At 41.2% G+C, this 22406-nt stretch overlaps 1 protein-coding gene across 1 annotated transcript in view; it reads left to right on the top strand.

Moving 5' to 3' along the window:
- Window positions 1-16670, top strand: part of LOC124671782 — a 40928-nt gene extending 24258 nt beyond the window's left edge. Inside the window, exons 5-7 of the mRNA XM_047208113.1 lie at window positions 14501-14627; window positions 15525-16025; window positions 16126-16670. Coding sequence (XP_047064069.1) covers window positions 14501-14627; window positions 15525-16025; window positions 16126-16670 — 1173 coding nt within the window. The remainder of the gene's footprint in view (window positions 1-14500; window positions 14628-15524; window positions 16026-16125) is intronic.
- Window positions 16671-22406: the final 5736 nt, after the last annotated feature.

Here is a 22406-nt window from a genome sequence, read left to right as displayed (position 1 = left end):
ACCATGTTCAAATTCTTGATAATAATCTTGCTCCAATTGCTATTAATGAGAAGAACTCTTCTAATGCCAAAATTAATGATACTTTTATGCATATGAACCATGATAAGAATGTTTTAAGTGATGGGTATATTGTGGATTTCATCAATGATGCTACTGAAAGTTATTATGAGAGAGGGAAACATGGTTATATGCATCTTAATAATATTAAGTTTCCCCTCTTTATGTTGAGAATCTTGAAGTTACACTATTTTTATCTTCCTATGCTTGCCACTTTGCTCTTCATGAATTTGTTTATTTACAAGATTCCTTTTCATAGGAATTGGGTTAGGCTTAAATTTGTTTTGAATTTGCTTCTTGATGCTCTCTTTTGCTCCAACTCTTATTTCTTGCGAGTGCATCATTAAAATTACTGAGCTCATCTTAATGACTATAAAGAAAGCACTTCTTGGGAGATAACCCATATTTTTATTTTACTACAGCAATTTTGTTTTATATTTGTGTCTTGGAAGTTGTTACTACTGTAGCAACCTCTCCTTATCTTTATTTTATTGCATTGTTGTGCCAAGTGAAGTCTCCAATAGAAGGTTGATACTAGATTTGGATTTCTGCGCAGAAACATATTTCTTGCTGTCACGAATTTGGGCAGGGTTCTCTGTAGGTAACTCAGAAAAATCTGCCAATTTACGTGAGTGATCCGAGATATGTACGCAACTTTCATTAGTTTTGAGTTTTCTCATCTGAGCAAGTTTAGTGCCCCAGAAAAAATCGTCTTTACGGACTGTTCTGTTTTGACAGATTCTGCCTTTTATTTCGCATGGGCTCTTTTGCTGTGTTGGATGGATTTCTTTGTTCCATTAACTTTCAGTAGCTTTGTGCAATGTCCAGAAGTGTTAAGAATGATTGTGTCACCTCTGAACATGTGAATTTTTGATTATGCACTAACCCTCTAATGAGTTTGTTTTGAGTTTGGTGTGGAGGAAGTTTTCAAGGGTCAAGAGAAGAGGATGATATATGATTAAGAAGAGTGAAAGGTCTAAGCTTGGGGATGCCCCCGTGGTTCATCCCTGCATATTTCAAGAAGACTCAAGCGTCTAAGCTTGGGGATTCCCAAGGCATCCCCTTCTTCATCAACAATTTATCAGGTTTCTTCTATTCAAACTATATTTTTATTCCGTCACACCTTATGTACTTTACTTGGAGCGTCTGTGTGTTTTGTTTTAGCTTTGTTATTTTCATTCTCTGAATAAGTTCATGCTTGTGTGGGAGAGAGACACGCTCCGCTGGTTCATATGAACACATGTGTTCTTAGCTTTTAATTTTCATGACGAAGGTTGATACTGCTTCGTCAATTGTTATATGGTTGGAAACGGGAAATGCTACATGTGGTAATTGGTATAATGTCTTGAATAATTTGATACTTGGCAATTGTTGTGCTCATATAGATCATGTTTAAGCTCTTGCATCATATACTTTGCACCTATTAGTTAAGAAATACATAGAGCTTGCTAAAATTTGGTTTGCATGATTGGTCTCTCTAAAGTCTAGATATTTTCTGGTAAGGGTTTGAGCAACAAGGAGGAAGGTGTAGAGTCTTATAATGCTTGCAATATGTTCTTATGTGAGTTTTGCTGTACCGGCTCATACTTGTGTTTGCTTCAAATAACCTTGCTAGCCTAAGCCTTGTATTGAGAGGGAATACTTCTCGTGCATCCAAATCCTTGAGCCAATAACTATGCCATTTGTGTCCACCATACCTACCTACTACATGGTATTTTCTGCCATTCCAAAGTAAATTGCTTGAGTGCTACCTTTAAACAATTCAAAATTTATCATCCCTTATTTGTGTCAATGTTTTATAGCTCATGAGGAAGTATGTGGTGTTTATTTTTCAATCTTGTTAGGTAACTTTCACCAATGGACTAGTGGCTTCATCCGCTTATCCAATAATTTTACAAAAAGAGCTGGCAATGGGGTTCCCAGCCCCAATTAATTAACTTTCATAATTTTACAAAAAAAAAAAGACACTCCTCCATGGTATGTGAATGTTGGACGGCACCCGAGGATTCGGTTAGCCATGGCTTGAGAAAGCAAAGGTGGGGAGGAGTGTCATCTAAATAAAACTAAAATAAAAAGGCACTCCTTCATGGTATGAGATTGTTGGCAGGCACCCGAGGATTCGGTTAGCCATGGTTTGTGAAAGCAAAGGTTGGAAGGAGTGCCACCCAAAAGTAAAAATTTCATGGGAGCCGCTCTTTGAAAGTCTGTCTGGCAAGGGGGTTAGAGTGCCCACTACCATTCGTTGACAACAAAAAACACCTCTCAAAACTTTACTTTTATGCTCTCTCTATGTTTTCAAAATAAAATCTCTAGCACAAACATAGCAATCCATGCTTCCCTCTACGAAGGGCCATTCTTTTACCTTTTATGTTGTGTCAGTTTACCTACTTCCTTCCATCTTAAGAAGAAAACACTTGTGTTAACTGTGCATTGAATCTTACATGCTTGCATATTTGCATTCATCATATTACTTTGCATTGACAACTATCCATGAGATATACATGCATGTTACAAGTTGAAAACAACTGCTGAAACTTAATCTTCCTTTGTGTTGCTTCAATGCCTTTACTTTGAATCTATTGCTTTATGAGTTAACTCTTATGCAAGACTTATTGATGCTTGTCTTGAAAGAACTATTCATGAAAAGTCTTTGCTATATGGTTCAGTTGCTTAATCATTATCTTTACCATTGCTTTGAATCACTTCATTCATATCATATGCTTTACAATACTATGATCAAGATTATGTTGGTAGCATGTCACTTCAGAAATTATCTTTGTTATCGTTTACCTACTCGAGGACGAGTAGGAACTAAGCTTGGGGATGCTGATACGTCTCCAACGTATCTATAATTTCGATGTTCCATGCTTGTTTTATGACAATACCTACATGTTTTGTTCACACTTTATGATGATTTTATGCGTTTTCCGGAACTAACCTATTGACGAGATGCCGAAGTGCCGGTTCGTGTTTTCTCGCTGTTTTTGGTTTCGAAATCCTAGTAAGAAAATATTCTCGGAATTGGACGAAATCAACTTCCAGAACCTTATTTTTCCCGGAAGCTTCCAGAGAGCCAGAGAGGGACCAGAGGGGAGCCCTGGGGGCCCCACACGTGGTGGCGGCGCGGCCCAGGGGTGCGCGCCCCCCTAGTGTGAGGGGGCCCCGTGGCCCCTCCGACTCCGACTCTTCGCCTATTTAAGCCGTCCTGACCTAAATCTTCGACACGGATTGACGAAACTCCAGAAAACCTTCCAGAGCCGCCGCCATAGTGAAACTCCAATTCGGGGGACAGAAGTCTCTGTTCCGGCACCCTGCCGGGACGGGGAATTGACCCCGGAAGGCATCTCCACCGCCATCGCTGTTTCCATGATGAGGAGGGAGTAATTCTCCCCTGAGGCTGAGGGCTCTACCGTAGCTATGTGGTTCATGTCTCTCTTTGTGATCTAATTGAATATCATCTATGTGCTACTCTAGTGATGTTATTAAAGTAGTCTATTCCTCCTCCATGATGTAATGTTGACGAGTGTGTGCATCATGTAGTACTTGGTATAAGCTATGATTGTGATCTCTTGTAGATTATGAAGTTAACTATTACTATGATAGTATTGATGCGATCTATTCCCCCTTTCATAGCTGATGTTGACGAGTGTGCATGCTATGTCGAGTACTCGGTCTAAATTGCAATGGTCTATCATGCACTCTAAGGTTACTTAAATATGAACATCGAATGTTGTGGAGCTTGTTAACTCCGGCATTGAGGTGCTCTTGTAGCCCTACACAATGAATGGTGTTTGTTATCCAACAAGAGAGTGTAGAGTAGTTTCAGTTATGTGATCAATGTTGAGAGTGTCCACTAGTGAAAGTAGGATCCCTAGGCCTTATTTCCGAACATCGAATCTCCGTTTATTTACTGTTCTACTGCATGTTTACTCGCTGCCATATTTATTTTAGATTGCTATTACCACTCATATTCATCCATATCACTTGTATTTCACTATCTCTTCGCCGAACTAGTGCACCTATACATCTGACAAGTGTATTAGGTGTGTTGGGGACACAAGAGACTTCTTGTATCGTAATTGCAGGGTTGCTTGAGAGGGATATCTTTGACCTCTTCCTCCCCGAGTTCGATAAACCTTGGGTGATTCACTTAAGGGAAACTTGCTCGTTGTTCTACAAACCTCTGCTCTTGGAGGCCCAACACTGTCTACGGGAATAGAAGCGTGCGTAGACATCAAGCTATTTTCACGGCGCCGTTGTCGGGGAGGAAAGGTAAAAGGCACTCACACTCCGGTCCCGGCTAACTAAGTTATTTTCTGGCGCCGTTGTAAGTGCTCGAAGCTATTTCCTTTAGATCCTGCAATTGCATCTTTTTGTTTCTTGTTTTTATTTTTCACTAGTTAGGCATAATGGAAAACAACTGTGAGCTTTTTAATTTATTTCCTAAATTAAGACATGAATTGTGTGATGCAAAAATTAGAAAACCTATGGAACCTTATTTGCATGCTAGTAGCAATGTTATTAGTATGAACGCAATCACTGCTAATGCTATGGAGAAGTCTAAGCTTGGGGAAGCTAGTTTTTATGATCAATTTAGCTTCCCATCTTTAGGGGAGAAAATTTGCTCTGATAATACTTTATCTCCCATATGCGATAACTCTAATGATGCTTGTGATATTTTAAATCCACCTACTGCAAGTACTGCTTTCAAGATACCCATTAAAATTATTGAACATGATCATTTATTGTTTTTGCATGAATTATGCGGGTTATTCAAGTGTGCAGGTATCTCTATGGATGAAGTGAGGAAGAAGCTATTCTCTTTTTCGCTGTCTGGTAAAGCGGCGCATTGGTATAAATTGCTTGAAGAATAGTCATTCTCTTGGTTGGGAGGAAATTGTATCTCTCTTTTATTCTAAATTTTATCCTCCTCATGAAGTGCATATTGATAGGAATTACATTTATAACTTTTATCCTCCTGATGGAGAGAGTATTTCTCAAGCATGGGGGAGATTTAATTCACTAATGCTCAAATGTCCCATTCATGAGCTCCCCCGTAATGTTATTATTAATAATTTTTATGCAAGGCTTTCGGGACATCACAAGGACTATCTAGATGCCCGTTTGGAGGGATCTTTCACAAGCAAGGAGGTTGAAGCTAGGTGGGATCTTCTTGATCGGATTGAGGAGAACGCTGAAGATTGGGAGAACGACAAAGGTAGAGAGTCAGGTATAAATTATGATTATGAATGCATTGAAACTTTTATGGATACTGGTAAATTTTGAAATATGAGTGCTACCTATGGTCTTGACTCTCAAGTTGTTGCAAATCTTTATAAAGCTTTTGCCTCTCATTTTGAATTGTCTAGGAAGAATTTTGATAAGTATCATGAACCTTTTAAAGAGGCTTGCATGAAGGATGAAATTGTTGTTAATGATTGCAATAAACATGCTCAAACTCCTAAGAATGCTATTTCCTATAAGCATGTTAATTTTTGTGGAATGCATAGACCTTGTGGAATTAATCAAATCGAAGATGAATATTGTATCCATCATATTAATGAAAAAACTAGAAAGTGGTCTAGGGCTCTAGATGATCTTGGTAAAAAAGTTTGTGCCCTCTATCCTTTTATTTGTGAACTTTGCCATAGAGCGGGTCATTTTAATTTTCAATGCTCCTCCAATGATAATTCAAACCCCATGAGTGCTGCAAATTTGTATTGTGATGATGAAATTACTCCTAATCAGCATGATGAACTTACTTTATTTTTGTGGTGTGAAGAGTTATCAAGAAAAATCTCTTTGTTACATATGAGTGATCTTGATATTGATGATGTTCTGCATGGGTGTTTTTCTTATTGCATTGATAATTGCCATACAAATACTTACATATAAAATATTTTAGAAGATGACACTTTGCCAAAATATGATAGGACCGCTGTGTGTTTTGAACTTATTAATGAAAAGGAGGAATCCTCCCAAGTTTCTTCTATTGTTTCTGGAAATAAATCAGGTTATGTGGAGAAGCCTTCCTTCAAGCCTCTTCCTCCTAAAGAAGGGAACGAGGAGAAGGAAGAGAAGAAGAAGAAGGGAACGAAGAAGAAGAAGAAGAAGAAGAAGAAGAAGGGGAATAAAGAGAAAGAAGTAACGGCATATCCCCGCGTGTATGAGATAACGATAGGTAATCGTAAGTATGTTGCTCCTAATGATTATTATGATAATGAACCTGAGTACAATGATCTTCCTATGCCATTTACCTACATTAGTGATCATGATTTGAAAGAGCACACTACTTTTGATATTGAAAATCTCTGGGAAACTAATTCTGAAAATGATGATGTTAATAATTGCCATAGTATCAGTACTATCCATGCTTCTTCCCATAATGATATAGAAAGCTCTAAGCTTGGGGATGAGGTGTTTGAAAATCCTTTTGCTACCGATCATTATATGTTTGATACATCTCCTTCTAGTAACAATGATGGTATGGTCACAGATGAACATACTGTGAAAGATAACTATTCTATTTCTTATGATGACACTATGCCTCCGACCTTTGATGATTATTATAAAGAATGCTATGATATAGGTTATAACTATCCTTATGAAACTTTTCATAGTTATGATTGGATTGCCAAAAACAATTCCCTTAGTATGCAACTTGTTTACCATGTTCAAATTCTTGATAATAATCTTGCTCCAATTGCTATTAATGAGAAGAACTCTTCTAATGCCAAAATTAATGATACTTTTATGCATATGAACCATGATAAGAATGTTTTAAGTGATGGGTATATTGTGGATTTCATCAATGATGCTACTGAAAGTTATTATGAGAGAGGGAAACATGGTTATATGCATCTTAATAATATTAAGTTTCCCCTCTTTATGTTGAGAATCTTGAAGTTACACTATTTTTATCTTCCTATGCTTGCCACTTTGCTCTTCATGAATTTGTTTATTTACAAGATTCCTTTTCATAGGAATTGGGTTAGGCTTAAATTTGTTTTGAATTTGCTTCTTGATGCTCTCTTTTGCTCCAACTCTTATTTCTTGCGAGTGCATCATTAAAATTACTGAGCTCATCTTAATGACTATAAAGAAAGCACTTCTTGGGAGATAACCCATGTTTTTATTTTACTACAGCAATTTTGTTTTATATTTGTGTCTTGGAAGTTGTTACTACTGTAGCAACCTCTCCTTATCTTTATTTTATTGCATTGTTGTGCCAAGTGAAGTCTCCAATCGAAGGTTGATACTAGATTTGGATTTCTGCGCAGAAACATATTTCTTGTTGTCACGAATTTGGGCAGGGTTCTCTGTAGGTAACTCAGAAAAATCTGCCAATTTACGTGAGTGATCCTCAGATATATACGCAACTTTCATTAGTTTTGAGTTTTCTCATCCGAGCAAGTTTAGTGCCTCTGTAAAAATTCGTCTTTACTGGATTGTTCTGTTTTGACAGATTCTGCCTTTTATTTCGCATGGCCTCTTTTGCTGTGTTGGATGGATTTCTTTGTTCCATTAACTTTCAGTAGCTTTGTGCAATGTCCGAAGTGTTAAGAATGATTGTGTCACCTCCGAACATGTGAATTTTTGATTATGCACTAACCCTCTAATGAGTTTGTTTTGAGTTTGGTGTGGAGGAAGTTTTCAAGGGTCAAGAGAAGAGGATGATATATGATTAAGAAGAGTGAAAGGTCTAAGCTTGGGGATGCCCCCGTGGTTCATCCCTGCATATTTCAAGAAGACTCAAGCGTCTAAGATTGGGGATGCCCAAGGCATCCCCTTCTTCTGTAGGATAACGTTGCGTAGAAAACAAAAAATTTCCTACCGCGAACACGCAATCCAAGCCAAGATGCAATCTAGAAGACGGGAGCAACGAGGGGATGATCAAGACTAACCCTTGAAGATTTCCAAAGCCTATAAGAGTAGGCTCTTATTGCTGCGGTAGTCGATCACTTGCCGCTTGCAAAAGCGCGTAGAAGATCTTGATCACGGTGCCACAATCGGGCAGCACCTCCGTACTCGGCCACACGTTCGGTGTTGATGAAGACGACGTCCTTCTCCCCGTTCCAGCGGGCAGCGGAAGTAGTAGCTCCTCCTTGAATCCGGTAGCACGACGGCGTGGTGGCGGTGGCGGTGGAGATCTCCGGCGGAGCTTCGCTAAGCGTGCGGGAGAAGAGGAGGAGAGAAGGGGCGGCTAGGGTTTGGGAGAGGGGGTGGCCGGCCACCTAAGGGTGCGGCCAAGCTATGGGCTTGTGGTGGTCAGCCCCCTCTCCTATGCCCCTCATTATATAGGTGGAAGCCCCAAGTGTTGGACTACAAGTCTTCGAATAAGACCCGAACCAAAAACCTTCCATGTGTAGGGAAACCTACCCAAGGTGGGAATCCCACTTGGGGTGGGATTCCCCCTTCCATGAGGGGGTTGGCCGGCCACCCTTGGGGAGTCCACCTTGGACTCCTCCCCTTTAGGGTTGGCTGGCCATGCAAGGTGGAGTCCCTCCGGGACTCTACTTTCCATGGTGATTTCTTCCGGACTTTTCTAGAACCTTCTAGAACCTGCCATAAATGCACCGGATCATTTCCAAACTTGGAATATGACTTCCTATATATGAATCTTATTCTCCGGACCATTCCGGAACTCCTCGTGATGTCCGGGATCTCATCCGGGACTCCGAACAAATATTCGAACTCCATTCCATATTCAAGTTCTACCATTTCAACATCAAACCTTAAGTGTGTCACCCTACGGTTCGCGAACTATGCGGACATGGTTGAGTACTTACTTCGACCAATAACCAATAGCGGGATCTGGAGTTCCATAATGGCTCCCACATATTCAACGATGACTTCAGTGATCGAATGAACCATTCACATACGATACCAATTCCCTTTGTCACGCGATATTTTACTTGTCCGAGGTTTGATCATCGGTATCACTCTATACCTTGTTCAACCTCATCTCCTGACAAGTACTCTTTACTCGTACCGTGGTATGTGGTCTCTTATGAACTTATTCATATGCTTGCAAGACATTAGACGACATTCCACCGAGAGGGCCCAGAGTATATCTATCCGTCATCGGGATGGACAAATCCCACTGTTGATCCATATGCCTCAACTCATACTTTCCGGATACTTAATCCCACCTTTATAACCACCCATTTACGCAGTGGCATTTGGTGTAATCAAAGTACCTTTCCGGTATAAGTGATTTACATGATCTCATGGTCATAAGGACTAGGTAACTATGTATCGAAAGCTTATAGCAAATAACTCAATGACGTGATCTTATGCTATGCTTAATTTGGGTGTGTCCATTACATCATTCATATAATGATATAACCTTGTTATTAATAACGTCCAATGTTCATGATTATGAAACTAATCATCCATTAATCAACAAGCTAGTTAAGAGGCATACTAGGGACTCTTTGTTGTCTACATATCACACATGTACTAATGTTTCGGTTAATACAATTATAGCATGATATATAAACATTTATCATAAACATAAAGATATATAATAACCACTTTTATTATTGCCTCTTGGGCATATCTCCTTCATCTTCATCAACAATTTATCAGGTTTCTTCTATTCAAACTATATTTTTATTCCGTCACACCTTATGTACTTTACTTGGAGCGTCTGTGTGTTTTGTTTTAGCTTTGTTATTTTCATTCTCTGAATAAGTTCATGCTTGTGTGGGAGAGAGACACGCTCCGTTGGTTCATATGAACACATGTGTTCTTAGCTTTTAATTTTCATGACGAAGGTTGATACTTGCTTCGTCAATTGTTATATGGTTTGAAACGGGAAATGCTACATGTGGTAATTGGTATAATGTCTTGAATAATTTGATACTTGGCAATTGTTGTGCTCATATAGATCATGTTTAAGCTCTTGCATCATATACTTTGCACCTATTAGTTAAGAAATACATAGAGCTTGCTAAAATTTGGTTTGCATGATTGGTCTCTCTAAAGTCTAGATATTTTCTGGTAAGGGTTTGAGCAACAAGGAGGAAGGTGTAGAGTCTTATAATGCTTGCAATATGTTCTTATGTGAGTTTTGCTGTGCCGGCTCATACTTGTGTTTGCTTCAAATAACCATGCTAGCCTAAGCCTTGTATTGAGAGGGAATACTTCTCGTGCATCAAATCCTTGAGCCAATAACTATGCCATTTGTGTCCACCATACCTACCTACTACATGGTATTTTCTGCCATTCCAAAGTAAATTGCTTGAGTGCTACCTTTAAACAATTCAAAATTTATCATCCCTTATTTGTGTCAATGTTTTATAGCTCATGAGGAAGTATGTGGTGTTTATTTTTCAATCTTGTTGGGCAACATTCACCAATGGACTAGTGGCTTCATCCGCTTATCCAATAATTTTACAAAAAGAGCTGGCAATGGGGTTCCCAACCCCAATTAATTAACTATCATAATTTTACAAAAAAAAGACACTCCTCCATGGTATGTGATTGTTGGACGGCACCCGAGGATTCGGTTAGCCATGGCTTGAGAAAGCAAAGGTGGGGAGGAGTGTCATCTAAATAAAACTAAAATAAAAAGGCACTCCTTCATGGTATGAGATTGTTGGCAGGCACCCGAGGATTCGGTTAGCCATGGTTTGTGAAAGCAAAGGTTGGAAGGAGTGCCACCCAAAAATAAAAAAAATCATGGGAGCCGCTCTTTGAAAGTCTGTCTGGCAAGGGGGTTAGAGTGCCCACTACCATTCGTTGACAACAACAAACACCTCTCAAAACTTTACTTTTGTGCTCTCTCTATGTTTTCAAAATAAAAGCTCTAGCACAAACATAGCAATCCATGCTTCCCTCTGCGAAGGGCCATTCTTTTACCTTTTATGTTGTGTCAGTTTACCTACTTCCTTCCATCTTAAGAAGCAAACACTTGTGTTAACTGTGCATTGATTCTTACATGCTTGCATATTTGCATTCATCATATTACTTTGCATTGACAACTATCCATGAGATATACATGCATGTTACAAGTTGAAAGCAACTGCTGAAACTTAATCTTCCTTTGTGTTGCTTCAATGCCTTTACTTTGAATCTATTGCTTTATGAGTTAACTCTTATGCAAGACTTATTGATGCTTGTCTTGAAAGAACTATTCATGAAAAGTCTTTGCTATATGGTTCAGTTGCTTAATCATTGTCTTTACCATTGCTTTGAATCACTTCATTCATATCATATGCTTTACAATAGTATGATCAAGATTATGTTGGTAGCATATCACTTCAGAAATTATCTTTGTTATCGGTTACCTACTCGAGGACGAGTAGGAACTAAGCTTGGGGATGCTGATACGTCTCCAACGTATCTATAATTTCTGATGTTCCATGCTTGTTTTATGACAATACGTACATGTTTTGTTCACACTTTATGATGATTTTATGCGTTTTCCGGAACTAACCTATTGACGAGATGCCGAAGTGCCAGTTCGTGTTTTCTGCTGTTTTTGGTTTCAGAAATCCTAGTAAGAAAATATTCTCGGAATTGGACGAAATCAACTTCCAGAACCTTATTTTTCCCGGAAGCTTCCAGAGAGCCAGAGAGGGACCAGAGGGGAGCCCTGGGGGCCCCACACGTGGTGGCGGCGCGGCCCAGGGGGGCGCCCCCCTAGTGTGAGGGGGCCCCGTGGCCCCTCCGACTCCGACTCTTCGCCTATTTAAGCCGTCCTGGCCTAAATCTTCGACACGGATTGACGAAACTCCAGAAAACCTTCCAGAGCCGCCGCCATCGCGAAACTCCAATTCGGGGGACAGAAGTCTCTGTTCCGGCACCCTGCCGGGATGGGGAATTGCCCCCGGAAGGCATCTCCACCACCATCTTCACCGCCATCGCTGTTTCCATGATGAGGAGGGAGTAATTCTCCCCCGAGGCTGAGGGCTCTACCGTAGCTATGTGGTTCATGTCTCTCTTTGTGATCTAATTGAATATCATCTATGTGCTACTCTAGTGATGTTATTAAAGTAGTCTATTCCTCCTCCATGATGTAATGTTGACAGTGTGTGCATCATGTAGTACTTGGTATAAGCTATGATTGTGATCTCTTGTAGATTATGAAGTTAACTATTACTATGATAGTATTGATGCGATCTATTCCCCCTTTCATAGCTGATGTTGACAGTGTGCATGCTATGTCAGTACTCGGTCTAAATTGCAATGGTCTATCATGCACTCTAAGGTTACTTAAATATGAACATCGAATGTTGTGGAGCTTGTTAACTCCGGTATTGAGGTGCTCTTGTAGCCCTACACAATGAATGGTGTTTGTTATCCAACAAGAGATTGTAGAGTAGTTTCAGTTACGTGATCAATGTTGAGAGTGTCCACTAGTGAAAGTAGGATCCCTAGGCCTTATTTCCGAACATCGAATCTCCATTTATTTACTGTTCTACTGCATGTTTACTCGCTGCCATATTTATTTCAGATTGCTATTACCACTCATATTCATCCATATCACTTGTATTTCACTATCTCTTCGCCGAACTAGTGCACCTATACATCTGACAAGTGTATTAGGTGTGTTGGGGACACAAGAGACTTCTTGTATCGTAATTGCAGGGTTGCTTGAGAGGGATATCTTTGACCTCTTCCTCCCTGAGTTCGATAAACCTTGGGTGATTCACTTAAGGGAAACTTGCTGCTGTTCTACAAACCTCTGCTCTTGGAGGCCCAACACTGTCTACAGGAATAGAAGCGTGCGTAGACATCAGTCGTTCCAAAATTGAAGTAAAGCAAAGCCATCCAGCGTTAATGGGCCGCAGCTGAAATCAACCCGTTAGCGAGCGTGGCTTATTCCCACCGGCTAACGGTGATAAGTAGTTTTTTCCCTCCAAACGCGCCCCTATACGGGAAATCCTATTCTTCACCCGCGTGTGATGGGTACAAACCATCGCCCGCGTGGTTTCACCCGCGGGGAGAGTTTGGGCCGCGGCCCATCAACAGGCAGGGAGGCCTCGGCTTTTCTGGTTTTTGTTGAGTTTTTTCTGATTTTTCCTGGGTTTCGATTTTCTTTCAGTTTTTCTTCGATTTTTTGAGTTTTTCTTTTTTCTGTTTTTTCTTTTTTAACAAATTTTAAAGTGGAGCAAAATTTAAAGTTAAGCAAATTTCAAATTCGAACAAATTTCAAATTAAGCAAAAAAAATTATCTTAGCAAATTTCAAATCTGAGCAAATTCGAATCTGGTCACCTTTTAAATCTAAGCAAATTTTGAATATAGGCAAATTTGAAATCTAAGCAATTTTCGAATATGAGAAAATTTTAATTCTGAGCAAATTTCAAATCTAAAGAAATTTCAAATTTGAGAAATTTTGAAACAACCGAACTAATGGGCCAGACCCATTAACGGTTCTCCCTTAGCAATGGTTATAAATCATCGTTAAGGGGTGATGGTTAGCCGGAATTCCTATACACCAACCAGGTCGGTCGTTACCGCGAGCCGCACACCCCCCCGCGGGCGGTATGGGCCGGCCTGGTCGGCCCAGTTCGTAGTGTACTTCATTTTCTGTTTCTTTTTTCATTTTTTCTCATTTTTTCATTTTTTTTCTCTTTTGTTTCTTTTTATTTTTTCAGATTCGAAAATATTGAGATTTAAAAACAATTTGTTGAGATTTTGAAAAGTATTCATATTCAAAAAATTGTTCATATTTTTTTAAAATAGATTAAAAAAATGTTCAAATGTTAAAAAATGTTCAATCCCAAAAAATGTTCACAGTTAAAAAATATTGAAATTTAAAAAATTTCAATCTCAAAAAAATTTCAAATTTAAAAAATGTTCAATCTTAAAAAATGTTCAAATTTAAAAATGTTCAAACATAAAAATTGTTCAAATTTTGAAAAAAAATCAAAAAATATTCAAAAATATAAAACTGTTCAAAATTAAAAAATATTTATATTTTGAAAATATCTGGAAAAATAGTTTCATAAATAATGTTAGATTTTGAAAAAGAAAAATATTAGTAATAGAAAAGAAACAGAAAAAAGAAAAATAATTCGTACCTGACCTGGTGCTGGGGTGTGCGGCAACTCCCATGGTTAGCTGCTCCCCCCTATACTCCTATGGGCTTGTGGAAGCTTCGCAATGAGTCTACTGCTTGGGACCGGACTCCCGGCCCTAGTCCAGCCCATCCAGCCGGCCACTTTGCCAGCAGCCCTGAGCCCGAGGGCTGCCACGTGGGGTCGGCAGAGCGGAAGCTGAATCTTAGAAGCAAAGGAACAGATCAAACGGGAACCTAGGGATGCAGAAATTACGGGAAATTATGTGTGTTCTCGTGCCGTGGAGCACGGCGTACGCATCTCGACCGGCGTCATCTGCTGCCCAAGTTGCCATGCGTTTGTAAGTGGAGCCACGTTCATGCCTTGGCCTTGCTGGCTTGCTCCATCGATCAATCCACATTATAAGCTCCAGAGTCCGCGAGCCGAGAGCTCAGTCCCAGGGCAGGGAAGGGTGCTCATGGCGAAGCGGACGCCATGCATGGCGCTGCTCGTGCTCCTCGTCGGCGTGGCTGATCGAGTGGTTTCGACCGCCACGGACCGTGAGTTCTCACAAACTTTGTTGAGCTTGCGGTCCTTCTTGGTCTTGTTAGTTTTTGTGCTTACAATTCATGTATACTACCTTCATAGTCGTAGTTTTATCTAAATACGAATGTATCTAGATACATTATAATCTTTGCTTAAAAAAAATCTAGACACATTTTAGTGTGTAGATAGATTCGTATCTAGAAAACGTTGTGACACTTATTTTAAAATGGAGGGAGGTCAAAAGTTTAACTAGATTTCTTTCAAAAAAAGTGTTTTCTTTTTCATTTTTGCGAAATAAGATTGACTACGGGTATACTGAGCAGAAGTATCTAGCTAGATTGGCCATTGGAATGTAGAAGTCGAACTGTATATAGTATTAAGCAAATGCCCATATGTCAGACTAGATGTGCCCACAAGAAAGTTGTAAACCGAAGGAGTAGCTGGTCCGAATAGGAGTATATGTGAAATAATCTCTTCTAGTCTCAGTTATGCATCCATATGCATGCTTCACCCCACAATGCCACAATTGCTAGCGTTGACTTTTATACCATCCACGATGCAACCTACCGGAATGGAATCTCGAATAGTGGATACTTCATGAGATGTGCAGTAGTAGGGAAAAGTAAACCATATATAGATGCATATGTCTAGTTTACAAAATAATATAGAGCGAGAGCGTTCGTTGGCGAATTATCAATGTCCAGCATCTTATATCAGAACAACTCCATAGTCCATACACTTACCGCTGACGATTTTCATCTAAGAAGCTAAATTAACGTGTTCACCAGATGAGCTGCACAATTTGCTCTTAACTGAAGAATGCATCGTAGAATATCGACGGTCCCGAATATAAGAACTGCTTGCAATTCTAGGTCAAATGTGTCACCTGGGCGATCATGTTGTGTGTATAGGCGGCCTATTGCCGAACGGCAACTTCGAGGAGAGACCAGACAAGTCCCAGCTGAACGGCACCATTGTGAAGGGTCGCTTCTCGATACCGCGCTGGGAGATCTCAGGGTTCGTGGAGTACATAGAGTCCGGGCAGAGGCAGGGGGAGTTGGTGCTACCGGTGCCGGAGGGCGCGTGCGCCGTGCGGCTGGGCAACGACGCGTCCATCCGGCAGAAGATCAAGGTGACGCGGCGTACGGAGTACTCCATCACCTTCAGCGCCGCGCGCACCTGCGCCCAGGCCGAGAAGCTCAACGTCTCCGTCATATTCGACTCCGGCCTCCTCCCCATCCAGACCGTCTACACCAGCAGCGGCTGGGACTCCTACGCCTGGGCCTTCAGGGCCAAGCACACCGTCGTGTGGCTCACCATCCACAACCCCGGCGTCGAGGAGGATCCGGCGTGCGGCCCCCTCATCGACTCGGTTGCTATCAAGACCCTTAGTCGTCCCCGCCGCACCAAGAGTAATCCCAGAATCTGAATTTCTTGACGATTTTGCATGTTTTCCTGTCTAAAAACACAATCTGACATAGCCATTGTTGCCCAACTCGATCGCGCGCGCAGGTAACATGCTGAGGAATGGGGACTTCGAGGAGGGCCCGTACATCTTCCCGGGGTCGACGTGGGGCGTGCTGGTGCCGCCCATGGACGAGGACGACTTCTCGCCGCTGCCGGGGTGGATGATCATGTCGGACACCAAGTCCGTCAAGTACGTGGACGCGCCGCAGCACAGGGTGCCGCACGGCGCGCGGGCCGTGGAGCTGGTGGCCGGGAGGGAGACGGCGCTGGTGCAGGAGGTGGCGACGGTGCCCGGGCGCTCCTACAGGATGCTGTTCTACGTCGGGGACGCGGCGAACGGCTGTGAGGCCTCCATGATCGTCCAGGCGTACGCGGCGCGGGCGAGCCAGCAGGTGCATCATGACTCCAAGGGCGTGGGTGGGTACAAGCGCGGCAAGATGGATTTTGTGGCGGTGGACAAACTCACGCGCGTGGTGCTCCAGAGCATGAACTACCACATGAAGCCTGACGGGACGCTGTGTGGACCGGTCGTGGACGACGTGTCTCTCGTCAGCGTTCGCAAGGGCGCTGCTCGCCGGTTATTCAGGTGAACTTTTTTAGGTTTACCGAGCACTAGCGAGTGGCGACCTCTTAAAATTAAGTGTAGTAGGAAATTTGTGACTAAAGTGAGTGTGCTGATCAGTAATAGACTATTAGTGTAATCGCTGGAGAGTGTCTATCATTGTAGTAGGCTTGCCAAACTAACTGCACCCAAAGGTATGTCATGATGATTTAGATAATTTATTTATGAAGATAGGGTCTCTCTACACTCAGTCTATTCATGTTATTGAATCTCAGTTGCAACCATATATTGTAGCTCACCATTAATATGGATCATGGAGCATATTTAAAGTTTGGGATGTATTTTTTGCAATTGCAACCTCAAAAAATTCAGTTACAACCCCAATTGCAACTGAAAATATCTCAATTACAACTCAAGTGAGCGAATCACAATGCAAATTCAATGTTACAGGAGTCTGCCGAGCACGACCTTCATTCTCAGCTGCCAACTAGCAATTCTGATGAATATATTACATACGAAGAGCTTGATTCTGAATTCTCAAATTTAGTACCCCTAGCCCACCTTGATATTTAGGCCTCCATACAAAAATGCATTCCAGTTAATGAAGCCCACCAACCTTGTAGAAGGTTATTTTCGTTATTTTCGAAATCTATTTTGAGAATAATAATGGGCCTCTTAGACTTATGGCAAATGCACAGAAACTAAAAAGCCCATCCATGACCACCTTGAATAGTTATTCCCATTACAAAGCCATTTTTGGTGCAATGTGCCAATGATTTCTGTTGGCCAACCGTTCAGTAATATATTTGGGAGGCAAACTCACCAAAGAAATAGGCACGAAATCATTCGTATTTTCAAAATCAGTGCTAATGCTATCTAGATTCACACTTTAGGAATAAGGGTGATAAAAGGAGTTAATGCTATCTAGATAAAGATCATCATTACATAAATCATTCGTGTCTCTCGTCAACGTTCGCAAGGGCGCTGCTCGCCGGTTATTCAGGTGAACTTTTTTTTGGTTTACCGAGCACTAGCGAGTAGCGACCTCTTAAAATTAAGTGTAGTAGAAAATTTGTGACTAAATTGAGTGTGCTGATCAGTAATAGACTAATAGTGTAGTCGCTGGAGAGTGTCTGTTATTGTAGTAGGCTTGCCAAACTAACTGCACCCAAAAGTATGTCATGATGATTTAGATAATTTATTTATGAAGATAGGGTCCCTCTAGGACTCCGTCTTTTTTTTTTTTTTGACCTGGAGGACTCCGTCTATTGATGTTATTCAATCTGAGTTGCAACATATGTTGTAGCTCACTATTAGCACGGATCACAAAGAAAAATTAACGGCTAGGATGTATTTTTTTGGAGTTGCAACCTCACAAAATTCAATTGCACCCCCACTTGCAACTGAAAAAAAATCTGAATTGCAACTCAAGTGAGCAAATTACGATGCAATTCGATATTTCAGGAGTATGCCGAGCACGACCTTCGTTCTCAGCTGACAACTAGCAATTCCGATGAACATATTTCATAAGAATAGCTTGGTTCCTAATTCTAAAATTTAACACCCCTAGCCCACCTTGATATTTAGGCCTCCATACAAGTTGGCTAGACATTTTCTTTGTTTCTAAATATTTCTTCCCTCTAGAGAAAATGCCTCCCACTTAATGAAGCCCACCCAACCTTGTAGAAGGTCATTTTCGGAATCTATTTTGAGAATAATAATGGGCCTCTTAGACTTATGGCAAATGTACAGAAACTAAAAAGCCCACCCAAGACCATCTTGAATAGTTATTCCCTTTACGAAGCCATTTCTGGTGCACTTTGCCAATGATTTCTATTGGCCAACCTTCAGTAATATATTTGACAGGCAAACTCACCAAAGAAATAGGCGGAGTCATTCATATTTTCTAAATTAGTGCTAATGCTATCTAGATTCACACTTTATGAATAATGGTGATAAATGGAGTTAATGCTATCTAGATTAAGATCATCATTACAAAAATCATTGACAATCTTGACAACGTAATTTTCTATGGATAGTTGTGGTATCCCCGGACTGGATGTACGAAACACGCGTTATGCTTTGATATTCACGATCCCATGATCAGTACGTCGTGAGGCATAACTAAGCTGATATCAAATTGCATTATTCATTACAATACTAAATAAAAATATTACAATAAGTCAACGTGACCAGTACTTACATAATGCCTCCTGGGGCTAAACATCAACTTCAAATAGCAGCGGAGACACCAAAACCATTTAAAGCCCAAGTCATATGGCATAACCCTATAGCTAATTGATAACCCACAAGTATAGGGGATCGCAACAGTCTTCGAGGGAAGTAATACCCAATTTATTGATTCGACACAAGGGGAGGTAAAGAATGCTTATAAGCTTTAACAACTGAGTTGTCAATTCAGCTGCACCTGGAAAAGCACTAGTAACAGGGGTGATGTGAAAGCAGCAGTAATATGAGAGCAGTAGTAACAGTAACACATCAGCAGTAGCAATAACACAGAGGCGATGGCACCAGAAAATAGTTGATACTACTTCCAATGACATATAGAACAAGTATATGATGATGAGAAATGGACCGGGGTTCCCAGCGATCTACACTAGTGGTAACTCTCCAATAACAAGTGACAAGTGTTGGATGAACAAATTACAGTTGGGCAATTGATAGGATTGAAATAGCATTAAGATAGAACATCAAGATTATTAATCATGTAGGCATGTTTTCCATATATAGTCATACGTGCTCGCAATGAGAAACTTGTACACCATCTTTTGTCCTACCGAGCCGGTGGCAGCCGGGCCTCAAGGGAATCTATCGGCTATTAAGGTACTCCTTTTAATAGAGCACCGGAGCAAAGCATTAACACTTGGTGAAAACATGTGATCCTCATACCTACGCCTTACCCTCCAGGCTTGTCCCGATTGCTTGTCACTCGGGGCCTTTGGTTCCGGACATAGACATGTGCATACAACTTGTAGATACAATCTAAGCAATAAGTATAGAGCTTAAATCTAAGATCATGCCACTCGGGCCCTAGTGACAAGCATTAAGCATAATAAGATTGCAGCAACAATAACTTCACAAACTTTATAGATAGACTAACATCCATCGGATCCCAACAAACACAACACCGATTACATCAGATGGATCTCAATCATGTAAGGCAGCTCATGAGATCATTGTATTGAAGTACATGGGATAGAGAGTACCAACTAGCTACTGCTAGAACCCGTAGTCCATGGGGGAACTACTCACGGAGCATGATGGAGGCGGTGGCATCGATGGAGATGGCTTTCGGGGGCACTTCCCCGTCCCGACAGGGTGCCGGAACAGAGACTTCTGTCCCCCGAATTGGAGTTTCGCGATGGCGGCGGCGCCCCTGGAGTCTTTCTGGAGTTTCGTCAATCCGTATCGCGTTATTAGGTCGAAAGGGCTTATATGGGCGAAGAGGCGGCGTAGGCTGGAACCAAAAACAGCAGAAAACAGGAACTGGCACTTCGGCATCTTGTTAATAGGTTAGTTCCGGAAAACGCATAAAAACATTATAAAGTGTGAGCAAAACATGTAGGTATTATCATAAAACAAGTATGGAACATCAGAAATTATAGATACGTTGGAGACGTATCACTAACTAACTAGGAGAATGTTCCTAGCTCGCAGAGACGTCACCAAATTCTTCTTCAATGTCGCGCTCCTCCAAATCTGATCAAGTAAATAGTGACGGACAATAAAAGTGAGCGAGTATGTTTGATTGTACTCAAAAATCACCTAAGAACCAGATATTGATATGGTTGTAGCAAGGATAGGCTCTATTCTAAGGTTTGTTTTTATGAAAACATAGTTTCTCTTCTCGATATAGCATCTCTATATCTTTGTTTCAAAAACATTTTTCAAAACAAGTTTATTCTCAAAACTATTTGATAGGGTTGAACCTTTTTGTCAACTCTAAATGACCAAAACATCATCTTCCCAACTCTCCTCCATACCACCATGGTACCCTTTTGTGCATAATCTCCTTGATTATCCACACCCTTCTGGTGTCCTTTCCAAAAACCTTTTTGGAAAACCTTTTTGTAAAAACAAAATGGGTAGGTAGAAGTTTTACATATAATGTGATTTTTTTCTTTAAACTGCATGTAATGTGAAATGGGTACCTCAAAAAAATGATGGCAGAAAAAAAAAACATATTTTGTCCTCTTAGCCGGCCTCCATAAACCAATTTAGAGACACCCTCTTTTATGTGCCCGTCACTAGTAGGTTCTACTACTGACCTGCTTATACGAGCCCGTCATCCGTCAATAGTGTTTGTAGTAGTGACAGGCATAATTTTGCTCGACACTAAATGCCTAACGGCTATAAGTCTTTATGTAGTAGTGTAAACCCATTAATTTACAAACCTTAAATAGTTCATTACAATAATTCAAACAAAAAATATTAAGCAATTTAATAGTTCAAGAGACACATCAACGGGCATTTCCTTTCCTCGCCCATATTTGCTCCACCAAGTCATCGTAAACTTGGAGATGAACTTGGTTGTCATGAATTTCTTGAAGCATGACCATGAAAGCTCCAAACCCAGCCAACACCTCTTGATCAACTTCATCAAGAGGCCCTTGGCTCTCAAAGGTCATCTCACTAGCCTCTGGATTGGCACGCTCAGTCTCGATGATCATGTTGTGTATGATCACACAAGCATGCATTTATCACGTTCCAAATCTGAGAAGTAGACCACGTTCGAGCAAGGCGCATGACAATAGAAAAACAAGCTTGGAGCACACCAAATACCCTCTCAACATCCTTCATACGGGCTTTTAGGCATAGAAGCACTGTGAAAGGGGTGGAAATTGTCTTCGCAAATGTTTCATGTGGACGGTAAATGCCATCAGCCAAGTACTACCCTTTGGTGTATGTGTTCCCATTTATCTCATAAGTGATCAGAAGGCCGTGACCTTGGCCGTGACCTTCAACAAGTCTATTAAAGACTGGTGGGTCATAACTTCAAGCACAACACTCCACTCTCTAGTGTGACCCGTGTACATCTCATTTCAAGCAAATTTACAATTCTTCCAACCCAAATTCATGCAGTCAATGCTTTCAATCATATGTGGAAATCCCTTCACTGCATTTTGAGGCAATATCCGAGATATGTCTTCTTTATTGGGTGCACTACTATGAAAAAGGCTGTAGATGGACACCTTAGTTGTGGCGCACCTAAATTTCGGTGTGCAATTGCTATTACCCATGGCGTACCAAAATTGGGTGCACTACTAGTACACCCTTACACGTGGTGCAACCCCGTAATTTGGTGTGCCACGGCTAAGTGCGGCCACATTGGCCGAGTTGCACCAGTATAATAATGGCACACCAACTACGGTGCGTCATGTGAGATCCAAGGACACGTAGCGCACCAAAGTGTGGTGCGCCACTGGCAAGACATGTGCATGTACGCGCGAGATGCCCAAATAAGTTTGTATTCCGAGCGTGCATGGAACCATTGACATGCTTGTTCCTGCAATGGCAGAAGGCTAGCCGGTGGCACCAGTGTCATCAATGTCGGTGTTGGACGCATGGCCTTCTTTGCGGGAGCTGACCTGCTGGCAGCATGCGTGGTACGATGCACTTTTGAGCATGTGCACAACAGAAGGCAGAATGACAGAAGGCTGAGTGGCCGCACGTGCAACCTCCATAAATGCCCCGCCGCGTAGGCTTTGTGCGTGCACCATTGAAGCGGAAGGCGCTGGAAACC

This window comes from Lolium rigidum, chromosome 7 (genome assembly GCF_022539505.1).
Source record: "Lolium rigidum isolate FL_2022 chromosome 7, APGP_CSIRO_Lrig_0.1, whole genome shotgun sequence".
Classification (NCBI taxonomy): Eukaryota; Viridiplantae; Streptophyta; class Magnoliopsida; order Poales; family Poaceae; genus Lolium; species Lolium rigidum.
This window is presented reverse-complemented; position numbering and strand designations above follow the sequence as displayed.